The sequence below is a fragment of the Amblyomma americanum genome, chromosome 4, assembly GCF_052857255.1.
Source record: "Amblyomma americanum isolate KBUSLIRL-KWMA chromosome 4, ASM5285725v1, whole genome shotgun sequence".
Lineage (NCBI taxonomy): Eukaryota > Metazoa > Arthropoda > Arachnida > Ixodida > Ixodidae > Amblyomma > Amblyomma americanum.
The window spans coordinates 55,778,549-55,790,834 of NC_135500.1; the positions used below are offsets into that span (position 1 = coordinate 55,778,549).

Below are 12,286 nucleotides of genomic sequence, written 5' to 3' on the forward strand. Positions count from 1 at the left end.
GACGTCGTGGCTGCTGACCGCCTCAAACCAGCCCACATTGCCACTCCTCTGCCCGTCGGCCCTACACTCGCTCTCGCTTCGACTGCGCCACCGTTGTGCGCAGCTTCCTCCAAGCACATCCGCTGGGCGAATCTCGTGGCTTCGCTCTACGGGGGAGCCCTGTAGCGCCCCTCACGCCGCACTCGGCTTGCAGGCCATGGCGCGCGGCACCGTACAAAAAAGAGGAAGTTGGGCTAGACCGCCACAGCGCGAGCAGCGCAAATAAACAGTTCGGACCTCAATCCTTGCTCCGCGTGGCTTTCGAACGCCGACTGCTGCGTCGCAGGTGATTTCTTTTTCTTTTTTTAGAAACAGTCTCGCCGTTCCGCCGCCAGTGTGTTCCCCGGGCCCTTGCTTCCATTTCTGTTGTTCTTCTAGCACTACAAAACGGGCGGCTCATCACGAGCTTACAGGTGTTAGCGTGATGAAGCCGCCTCATAAGGCCTTGCTGCGTCTGAGCATTTCCGGCAGGTTTTTTTTTTTTTTTCGGGGGGGGGGGGGGGGGGGTGAGAATTTTATACAGTAAAATCTCGTTACTACGAACATCAGATTAACGAAATTTTCAGATTTACGAATTTTTTTAAAATCCCCGCCAAAATGCCTATACTTTCAATGTAAAAAACTTTCAGTACTACGAATTTCAAATTACCGAATATTTCAGAATAACGTATGTAATTTAATCTCGCATTCGTCGCAAAACGCTTCGTTATTACGAAGTTCCGTACCAAATCCCTGAAGCTGACGCCTGTCATCATCATCCGAAACATCAGCTACGCGCTGGGGAACTCGTTGCAACGGATACAGCCCCAGCGGTATCGCCATCACGCGAGGCGGCGCGAGCTGCCGCCCGATACAAAGGGTAAGGCCATTATCATCCACCCAGCGTGTGGTCACATACGTACTGCGCAGCAGTCTTAAGCCTATTCAGCGCAGTGTCACCACGTCGACAGCGAACGTTAGGATCTGCGAAGTTATCGGCGCTGTGATTGTGTTGTGCATTAGCTTTGCTGACAATGAGTTCTCCTGGCCCCCGCGTTAAAAAGAAGCGACGCCAGTTTTCGCTTAAAGAAAAAGCGGACATTCTGTCGCAGCTGCTGGAAAAAAGCAAGCGGACTTGTGCAGGGAGCTTGGCATTACACCGTCAACAATAGCAACGATGTTCCAAGATCGGGACAAGATCGTAAAACTACATCGAGTGTCGCAGCTGGCTCCCTCAAGAAAACGTCTGCGGCTGGGCAACTACCGTGGACAGCGACTTTCGAATTATGTGGATAGCGACAGCGCGGCGGCTACATCCGCGGAGCTCACCACCGAAGACATCGTGAATCAAGTGCGTGAGCAAGACGATGCCAACACTGGATCAGCGCACGAAGAGGAAGAGATTGTTTCCAGCTCGGATGTCCTAGTCTTTTTAGAGAAGACCCGATCATTCCTCGGGCGCTGCAAAGATGTCCCCGATGACGTGCACAGGAAGGTCGAGGATGTGGAGACGTTCGTCCTGCAGCGTTTGTCGTCTACTCGCCAGAAGAAGATAAGACTTTTTCAAGCAATAAATTGTAGTTAAACTGTGCCCAGCGTTATCGTTTATTATTTACTTACCAACACATAAATCTGCTGCAAAGGTACCTAATTTTAGTTCTTGTGATGCATTACTGACATGAAAATAATGGTTTTTCAGTACTACGATATTTCAAAATAACGATTGAAATTCGGCGGTCCCGTGAAGTTCGTTGTAACGAGATTCTACTGTAAATCAAGGCCTTCAGATGAACCAGGCATTTCTTCTGGTCCCTTGAACTCCAAATGAATGAGGTTTTACTAGTCATCATGTTATTTTTTTTTGCCAGTCTTGTCATGTTATGGATTTTGTTTTGCATGACCTCAATACAGTTTGGATACTGTTATGCTCTCTAATCAATTAGTATGCATTTCTGTGCACATAATGTTTTTTTATATGGTACTGAGGCAGTCTAGTTTTGTTTTAGTTCCAAAGACCATACACTATTTTGAAAAAAAAAAAAAAAAAAAGGTGGGAGGCAACATTTGCTTGTTTATCATTTTCTAAAAGTTTTTTGTTGTACTGAACAGATATTCGATACTTGATTCGATATTCGAAGCCATTTTTTCTTCATATTCGTATTCGAAAATTTTAATATATTTGCACGCCCCTAATAACTGACGGTGTGGATTCCAAGAGTAGGCAAGCGTAGCAGGGGGCGGCAGAAGGTTAGGTGGGCGGATGAGATTAAGAAGTTTGCAGGCAAATGGTGGATGCAGCTGGGAAAGGATAGGGTTAATTGGAGAGACATGGGAGATGCCTTTGCCCTGCAGTGGGTGTAGTCAGGCTGACGATGATGATGACGATGAAAAATACTTCACCATGTCAACAAATCACATAAACAGGAACCCTAGCAAAACTAATTGAAATATGAAAGTTACTAGTCAATTATTATTTCTCTGTTCTATCTATAGGCATTAACATGTTGCTGACACACTCTTTGAAACAATGTGCTCAACGCAGATGGCACCTACAAGGCTGCAGGATGGTCTCATTTTGGTTTCTGAGAGCCTCTTCAAGGTAAGCTTAGAGACACCACCCAACAGATTTGTAGCTTAAAAAAAAAAAAAGCTAAGCATTCGACAACAGATTAAATGAACACTACTGGGGCCACGTCCCTCCATGCGCACTCACCCCATGAAGTACTCAATGTTCCCTAGCCACGTCTTGACAAAGTGGTCCAGCAGGTTGTCCTGCGAGTTCGGCCTCTGGATCTTGCTTAGTGTTTCAAAGAGCAGAGCTGGATTGTAGTAGAGCCCTGCTATGACCACCTGCAGAAGATCAAGACCAGTGAGAGTGACCACAAAATCTGCCCGCACCCAGCACAAAGCAGGGACACAGAGACGTCCACGATGCAAAGACTGCACATGTGCACCTCTTCATTTGACACCACATCTTAATCAGGTACTCATCACCTCTTCAACATGGTCCTGCCACACATACAGTCGAACCTCAATACAGTACTGCATCGAACAAGGATATGACACCTCACTGGCTACACAGAACTTCAATCTTTCAGTGCAAAAGCACTTCTAGCCGCACTCTCCAGGTTTCAGCGATGTGTGTCTGTGTATTGTGTGTGAAGCCTCTGAGTAGCAAGTGTAACTGGCTCACTGTGTCAGTGGACACCTCAATCACGCTGTCAGTAGGCAGTGGCATCCACACACAAACTGAGGCAGTTAGGCTCCTTTACTTTTCTCAGAACGAGCAGAAGGTTTACACTCCATTGAGTTTGAGGAACGGAAAGGCGCATACTGGCTCCCTAGGTCAGTGCACATCTCAATCCCACTTTTACAAAAGTATGTGGCGTTCATGTCCACCTGCCAAAAACCCTGCTTTCACACAATATTTCATGCTTAGCCATGCTAAACTGCCTCCCCAGCATCAAACGGTACCCTGCTCCGATGGCAAGCGGCAGGCATTGCTGTACTACACATTACTGATGGCAGTGCAGCGCTCATGCTGTGGCCCACATCTTTTATCATGCATGTGCCAATTCAATCCTCAAATTTTGAAAATTTTTTGGAAAAGTTCATTATGCTAGTTACATGGGATATAGAGGTAGGCTAGGTGCATATGATCAGTGATGAGAAGCACCCATTTCACACCTGCCAGAGTTGCATGTGAAACAATGTCTTCCTACCTGCAGGCCCATGACTTGCAGACCAGGGGCCGAGCCAGCCTGTTCCAGTATCCTGTAGGCAAGCTCCACAAACGAAAAGATGCACTGCACAGGAGGGAAGAGGGTAGGAGCAACACGGTCACGAGACTGCGCTCAGAGAAGCCGATACGCAGCAAATCGGCTTTCACGCTACCAATTCTTCGTGCACAATCAAGGAATAAAACAGCCAATGTGCTTGTCAACACAGCTTGTATGGTACTGGCCCTGTTGGGTCATAACTGCGAATGCTGTAAAATCTTGATGACAAATTCACGTCTGCTAGCAGCATGAGCAACATGCACAAATTCAGGTGTTTCAAACAGTTCCGCGCTGCTACGGATAATGCGAATGCAAGATAGCATGCCAACAGCGCTTGACGCATATGTTCACTGTGTGAGCCGGCCAACCAGCCAACTTGGCAGTTTCGAGCACTGCTTGCAGTCTCTACCCAGCAATCCTGCATGAAGGCTGTGCAAGCTAATATTCCTGGCTGCGGTTGGCTCATGCATTATATATATTGTGACGATTCCCCAAGGCAGCAGACGCCAAGGACACCGCAGGCGCCTTCTCAGCGGCACCCAGCTGCACGGGGGAAAGGGAAAAGATAATAAACGCTCCCCCGCTTTTCAAGGAGAGGGGCCAGTCTGACTCCCGCCAGCAACGTGTACTCTCGGTTTACGGGGCGCTCTTCCAGCGCCCTCCTTAGGGCACGTCGGTGACCCGTTCCGGCATTCGCTTCTAAGCTCACTCCCTTACAATACTATAACACATATGCTAGTACATAATCCATTACGTATGCAGCCGCTTTTGTTGGTGATTTAGGTTTGCTTATTGATTTAGGTTTGGTTTGTAGGTTTCGCTACAAACGATTTTGTAGTGAAAGCTACATTGGCCACGAACCACGATTCCCAGCCTCGACACAGAGCTTTTTTTTATTCAGTGAGTGCACGTGGGGTTTCAGTGGCTCCCGCCACCGACCATGTGATCAACCACGTGGTCGGTGGCGGGAGCCACTGAAACCCCACGCACACTCACTGAATAAAAAAAAGCTCTGTGTCGAGGCTGGGAATCGAACCAGGGCCTTTGGCATTTGAGGCAAACACGCTACAACTCCGCCACGACGGCTCAAGGTTCGATCATGAATAATGGTGCACGTAGTGAATGCGCGCCTTTCATATATTAACTGTTCCGAACTGGATGTCGCCGCGCTTTCACCTAACAGAGCCAGGACATCATCAATTTTGCTAGACATCAATTTTGGTCCAAATCTGTCAAGGCCAAATTTCATGGGTGGCACGATCCAAAATTGGAGGTCAGCATCGTGCTTGGCGCGTTGATCGGGGATGGCCAGATTTGGAGGTAACTGTGTGTTATGCTTCTCTCTTTTTTTTTTAAAAAGTACTGGCATAGATTGGAGTAAATACGGTACCTAGGCAGAGAACCGTACTAGAGAAAAACTTTCATTGTTCAAGTGTTCCCCCACAATACAGAGCTGCGGCAGTTAGAAAACATTTTTTTTTAGGGTAGTTCTTGGAGAATTTCAGCAATGAAACTTCAGGACAGCATAAAAAAATCGGGGGCATACAAGCAATACAACAATTTTCAAAAAATTAATTTTGGCCATTTTTGGGGGATTTTAAAAGTTGATTTCTTTGGTGAACCCCAAGGAACATGCTTGCACAACATGCAAACACTGGTTTATTCCAGACCTCTGAGCACTGGAATAAGTTCCACATCCAGATGCCTGGAGGCACGAGGCTTTTGACACCCTGCATGTGCTCTGAGCTGGTGCCAAGACCAGGCTGGCAATCTGGGCTAGCAGGCTAGCAAGAGTGACAACCTCACTGAGCCCTCATACTCTTTCAACAGTTGCCAAAATAAACTTCCAGCACCAACCCACCTGATCTATCTGTCCCTTGCACTGCAGGATGATCACCTCAAGGAGCTTGAGTGCGTGAAACTTGGGGTCCTCGCCAGAGTCACCCTCAAGCACCTGTGTGGAAAAAAAAAAAAGGCAATCCAAAAAAACTATCAAATCCATTGGGTTCCCACATTGAACGCATGCCTGCAAGGCGCCCAACACAGTACTCACATGTGTGCTCACGGCAAAAGCACACCTCGTGTCTTCCAGCAAGCTATTTCAGGATACTTCATTTTGGATGACACTTTGAATAGATCTGCAGAACAAGTGCCAGTGCAAGATCTTGCACACTGAGCCACAACCTCAGAGGAACACAGCTACATGCCAGCTAGAATTCAGGGTACAGAGTACACCTCCAACCCTACCTCTTTTGCAAGGCAAGTGCACTGCCTCCAGGCAGCTTTGAGGTCTTTGGCTTGTCTCCTGCTTTGGTTGCAGTTTACAGTAATTCAGGTGGCTGGTTTTTGTAGTACCAGACGCGACATGAGACCATTGTCCCCTTTGCTTTAGATAATCGCCTGCATTCTTTTAAGCCATTCAATAAAATGCACTCGAACCTCATGGCACAATTGAACTTTTCTCTGTCGTATCTCGTTTTTTTTTCGGCAAGCATGTTCACCACAGGCACAATACATTATGCCAATAGTCCTTCCAACAACATGAAGCCATGTCCATCTATGAATCTAGATTGGGCAAAGTTAAACCCGAAACTAGACCACTTCTCTGGTGTGCTCAGTGAAAAGTGGCAAAGGGGCTCTCAAATCTTTCCCCCACTAAAACAGCACCCCGTTTCTCTCACTGGTGATCAACTGTCCCCCTGATGCTGCACAGCACAGTGCTCACCGCCTTGCACATGTTGTACATGGCCACCAGGTGGTTCTCGTTGCTGACGAACGCCGGTGTGTCCACGGTGACAAAGTTGTGCAGTGCGGGCATCATGTCGGTGAAGAAGTCGAAGGCGTCCTTCTGGAAGGCGACGTAGAGGGCCTCAAAGGCCTTCCACATGTCGGCCGACAAGGGGCCCCGGCAGGACAGCGAGTAGAGGAGAGAGAAGGCCTCCTCGTAGAACTCGAGCAGGGACTGGCCCAGCACCTGGCCCACCAGCAGCTGCAACAGGGTGGGCTCCAGCAGAGCCACCAGCTCCCGCTGCTCCTCTAGCACAGTCACCAGGGTGTCCAGGGTGTTCAGCACCCCCATGGCCACCATGGCCTTCTCATCCCCGTCACCGCCAGTCTCCACCACCTGCGTGAAGGTGGCCGCCTGCACAGCGCAAGGGCGCACAAGCTCTTACAACTTTCCAAGATGGCAACAACTTGTTTTTCCTGAGCCCTCGGTAAAGTCCATTACACTGTGCACTGTGGTCGAGTAAATCTTTTGCCACAAGTGCATCCTGCAGTCTAACAACGATGGGCAGGAACAAAACTTTGGTGCATTTTGCAGAGCAGAAATCTCCACATTTTGCACACGTTCAGCACACATAAATAGCAAACCATGTAAATGTAAGCAAAGCATGCAGCAGCTCTGCAAAGCAAGCAAGTCACAAAGGAAAACGCTGGTTGCAGTTGCCAACTTCCAGACTACACATTGCTGGAAATGAGTGGTTGCACAAAGTCAATTTGGTGTTAATCTTTTGCCACAAGTGCATCCTGCAGTCTAACAACGATGGGCAGGAACAAAACTTTGGTGCATTTTGCAGAGCAGAAATCTCCACATTTTGCACACGTTCAGCACACATAAATAGCAAACCATGTAAATGTAAGCAAAGCATGCAGCAGCTCTGCAAAGCAAGCAAGTCACAAAGGAAAACGCTGGTTGCAGTTGCCAACTTCCAGACTACACATTGCTGGAAATGAGTGGTTGCACAAAGTCAATTTGGTGTTTGCTTAACTGTTGGGAGTCGGAGGGCAAAACAGACGTCCACACATTATTTGGTCATCAGCACGTTGACTGCTCATATTATCCAGTAAATACTGTGAGGCAAATTTTGGGACTTTATAACATTCAAGTAAACTAAGGTTTTGAATAAACCAACTGCAAACTACTCACATTTCACTGTAAATGCACGCGCTTTACTGAGCGGAATGAAACAAACAACCTCTCACTACACAAAAGCGAAAGCACTTCAAAAGAGCAAGGAAGTTCCTTCTGACCAAATGCATCACATAAGGTGCAGCACTGCCACGAGAAGGAAGGAAAAACTTGCCAGGTGCTGCGTCATCTCCACTGCGATGGGCGCGATCTGGTCGGAGTACATGCAGACAATCTTCTGCATAACGTTGGTCATGTCGTCATTCTCCGTCTCACGAATGATCTTGAGCAGCTCCATGGTGATCTCCTTGATGTGGGGCTCCACACTGGACTGGGTCTTCTCCTGGCAGGTGAGGCAGGCCTGCAGGGCAACGGCTGCCTCGACGCGCACGGGCAGTTCGCTGTCGTGCAGCAGGCAGTTGGTGAGCAGCTCGACGGCGCGCAACAGGTTGGCCTCTGACCGGAAGGGCATCTCGCAAAAGTAGTGCAGCACCCAGCAAGCCCGCGCCCGCAGGAACCCCTCGGGGCTGCCAAACTCTGGGTACACGTGCGCCACCAGCATCGCCTCCATCTGGTCCTGCATTGCACCCCCCCCAAGCCGAAATTCAAGCAGCACACCAGCACATGTGAAAGCTTGTTCATTCAAACTTCACGGGGACGCCAAAGGAGTTCGAACTAACAAAAGGGGATAGAAAATTCAATGCACTGCGGCCAGGAAGAAGTTGGATGGCAAGATTACCATATTTTGTTGTTTTAAATGTAATCACCTTTAGCTTTTTTTTCTCAGAAGGCAACGGCCAACACCTTTTGTTCTAAAGCCTGAACATAGCGGTAGGCCCCCTCTTTGCTTTCAATACTGATTAAGAGGTGGGCAGCGTTCAGCGCACCCCAACTTGGGCACCGGAGTCATGAAGGGCGTGAGACCGCCTGTAAGCGTGGTCACGAGGCTAGAAAATTGATAAGCATCCTCCTCATGTCTGCCGCTTGTCAACCTAATGGTCGTGAAATGCCTGCGACTCGTAAGTGTGCACGTCGCGCGGAGGTTGTGCAACCATTTACATCAAACAAGTGATCACCAGGGCAGTCGCATGCTACCTGATCTTCCAGCCTTCCAACTGAATGTGCTTTTTGGCAGTACCGTTTCGAAAACAGACCGGCGTCAACTTTGATCTTCTCTTGAAGTGTGTTTTGGAGCGGTAATTGCCGCTGACAGATGACAGTTCTAAATCACCACACTGTGTCACATTGCACAGTCCTACTTTGAGACTAGCTCTGTAAAGAAAGCTAGTCTCAAACTTTTTGATATCACCACACGTTACAAACATACAGTGGAATCCCAATAATTCGAAGCCGTTTAACTGGAATTTTTGGTTAATTAGAAGTGAAGTGTTGGTCTCGTCAGTTTTGCGCGTGATCCTATAGAAAAAAACGGTTCAATAATTGGAAGTTAGAAGCCCACAGTATCATTTAATTAGAAGTTATTTCAGCCAAGAGGCTCTAGATAACCGTCACTGTTTAATCGAATGCACAATTTTTCAAATGCCACAGCAGCTTCGAATTCAGCGCTGGTGTCATCACCATCGCAGCAATCCGCTGCACTGCTGTTATTGAAGCGGCATGATTAATTTTTGGTACAGCCGCCATAGGTGCCCGCAGCCGCGTAACTTTCTTCCCTACACCTTTGTCGAGTGTCTTTGTTGCAGTGTCAGCAGCGCATTGGTTTGTTTCGTGGATGATTCCACGGTTTGGATTTTGACTGCAGTCGCGGCACTGATAACCATGGCAACTTGCAGCTCTTACCGCACATTGGACTTGGCGATGAAAGTCAACATTTTGAAGGAATATGAAAAGGGAGGCACCATCAAGCAGGACATTGCGCGGAAGTACGGGATCAAGCCGAACACGCCTTCCAACTTAATAACGAACAAGCTTGCGGCATGTGGTTTTGTGATAACTAGTTCAGAAGATGCCTCTGCTAGCTCATCGAGGGAAGCACGAGCAAGTGAGCCTTCAGGGCTTGCTCTCGAGAAGCGCTTATCTGTCGCTGAAGGTAACACGGAGGACGCATTAGGCCACAGCTACAGAATGTATACCGTATTTACTCGCATAATGCTCGCACTCGCGTAACGCTCGCACTCCCCACATTGGCTATCAAAAATTGGAAAATTTTTTTCCCCCGCATAATCATTGCACCCCCAAAATTACCGCCGCGAGCCGTCTGCTTGTCGTAGCGATCGCCATCTATTGACTGCGGCCACAACTAACTGCCATGGTTGGGCGCGCGTGCTACTAGGCGGCGGTACTGTGCTATCATCCACTGCCACCGCCGCTACCGCTCATCCACTCACCACCGCTACGCCATTTTGCGAAGGTGTCTCCAGCTCTCCGGTGTCTTGTAGGCCTCGTTTGCCTTATTTGCGTGTTGAAACGTGCTCTTTGTGCCGCTTCGCCATGGGACGCTACGCAAGCTACACAGCTGCTTCTAAGCTAAAAGCTATTGAGTATGCGTTTCAACATGGCAACTGCGCCGCCAGCACACTTCGGCGTCAACGAGTTTTGCGTCCGGTATTGGAGACGGCAGCACGACGAACTCAAGACGACTGGTAAGACGCGCCAGGCCTTCCGTGGACCGAAGACTGGGGAAATTTCCTGCCGTCGAATCCTCTTTACTGGAATATATCAAGGCTCGACGAGCGGATGGGTGTGCTGTGTCGATTGATTTGATACGGAACCAGGCGCTCGTAATCGCAAGAATGGAGGGCATCCCGGTGCAAGACTTCCGCGCTAGTAACAGGTGGGCCACACGATTTATGCGGCGCAATGGACTCTCGCTCAGGAGGCGAACGACGCTTTGCCAATGCCTGCCCGCAGCCTATGAGGAGAAAATAGTGGACTTCCATCGATTCGTTATCAGGATCCGGCAGGATAAAAACTTCTTGCTCTCCCAGATAGGGAACGCGGACCAAACTCCGCTGAATTTCGATATGCCCAGCAGCAGGACAGTCAAACAGACAGGCACTCGGACTGTGCACGTCGGGACTACAGGTGCCGAAAAACAGAGGTGCACAGAGGTCATGCTAGGCGTGACGGCGGACGGGCGGAAGCTCCCACCGTACGTCATTTTCAAGCCGAAGACCCTCCCGAAAGGAAAGCTCCCCCCTGGTACACACGTGCACGTCCAAGAAAAGGGGTGGATGACTGCGGACCTTATGGTGGACTGGGTGAAGACTGTGTGGGGGTGGCGACCGGGAGCGCTTCTTTTTCCGTCGCTCCTCGTGCTTGATAGCTTTCGGGGCCATCTTCAAGAGTCGGTTCGGGCGAAGTTCAAGGAACTGCGCACGGACCTGGCTGTTATACCCGGCGGCCTCACATCAATGCTACAGCCTCTTGACGTATCTTTGAACAAGCCATTTAAAGATAACGTCCGGAGGCTGTACGCAGAATGGATGGCCGAAGCTGAACATGCTCTGACGCCGGGCGGCAAGATCAAAAGACCGTCCGTGGAGCTGCTGTGCAGCTGGGTATCAGAGGCATGGGGGATGATTGATGTAAGCATGGTGGCCAGAAGCTTCAAGAAAACAGGAATTTCGAACGCCCTGGATGCGACCGAGGACCACCTGGTGTGGGACGACGAAGAAGCATCGGAAGATGAAGAAACCATCGATTCCAGTGTCGACACGGACTCTGATGAAGAATAGAATTGCCTGCAGGACGTATGCAACGCGAGTAGTGACGGGGAGGTTGCGCGCGGCAAATAAAGTGCTTTAGCAGCTTGAGCTTACGTTCACCCTGTACTTTTATAACGCAGCTAAGTTACGCTTGAAAGTAATGTTTTCGTTATATCTACAATTGCGGACATGACAATCCTGATCTTGCACCCATTCATCTTTGCATTTAACACTCCGAAACATTTGCTTGAAAATTTTCCCCGCATAATTATCGCACCCCCAAACTTCGTGTTGATTTTCAGGGAAAAAAAGGGCGAGGATTACGCGAGTAAATACGGTAACTTGCTTTCAGCAGTGAGATTCGGCAAGAAAAAACAGAGCAAGACGAAAAACTATTTCTCTTAGGAAACTACACTTCGCGAGCAACAAAGATGCGGTTTTTGTGCTTAATAGGAAGTTCGTTTACGTCAAGTTTTTTGCAGCCCCCATGAACTTCGTATTTGACGAGAGTCAGCTGTAGTGGCAGCAAAGCGAGGAAGTAGGTATATTTGGTGTCAGACGCTTTCTTTCTTTTTTTTTTTCCCCACTGATGGCTCCTAGTTAGGTGAGGGGGATTGACTTATACAGTGTAGACTGCTTACAACATATGTCGCGGGGGTCGTGAAAATCTGCACTAAAACGAAAACACATTTTTTCAGGTCAAAATGCATGCCCAATGGATAGTCTCCCTTTCAAAAATGCTTTATTTATCACTGACCAAAGAGCAACCCACTAACTCCGCGCACACTTAGATTAGATTTAGTACACCACATGTAATGAGACCATGCGGAGGTTGCTGCGACCACCGCTGTAGAACTGTGCATGCCCAGTTCAGCGAAGGTGGTCGTGCTGCAGTCGTGCTGCGTGCGGTA

The 12,286-nt window shown here is 48.8% G+C and overlaps 1 protein-coding gene across 1 annotated transcript in view; it reads right to left on the reverse strand.

The window, feature by feature from the left end:
- msk (importin-7 msk) overlaps positions 1-12,286 on the reverse strand; it is a 62,023-nt gene that overhangs the window by 18,547 nt on the left and 31,190 nt on the right. Inside the window, exons 9-13 of the mRNA XM_077660972.1 lie at positions 7,883-8,284; positions 6,523-6,939; positions 5,659-5,751; positions 3,741-3,824; positions 2,732-2,868 (exon numbers count right to left, since the gene is read on the reverse strand). Coding sequence (XP_077517098.1) covers positions 2,732-2,868; positions 3,741-3,824; positions 5,659-5,751; positions 6,523-6,939; positions 7,883-8,284 — 1,133 coding nt within the window. The remainder of the gene's footprint in view (positions 1-2,731; positions 2,869-3,740; positions 3,825-5,658; positions 5,752-6,522; positions 6,940-7,882; positions 8,285-12,286) is intronic.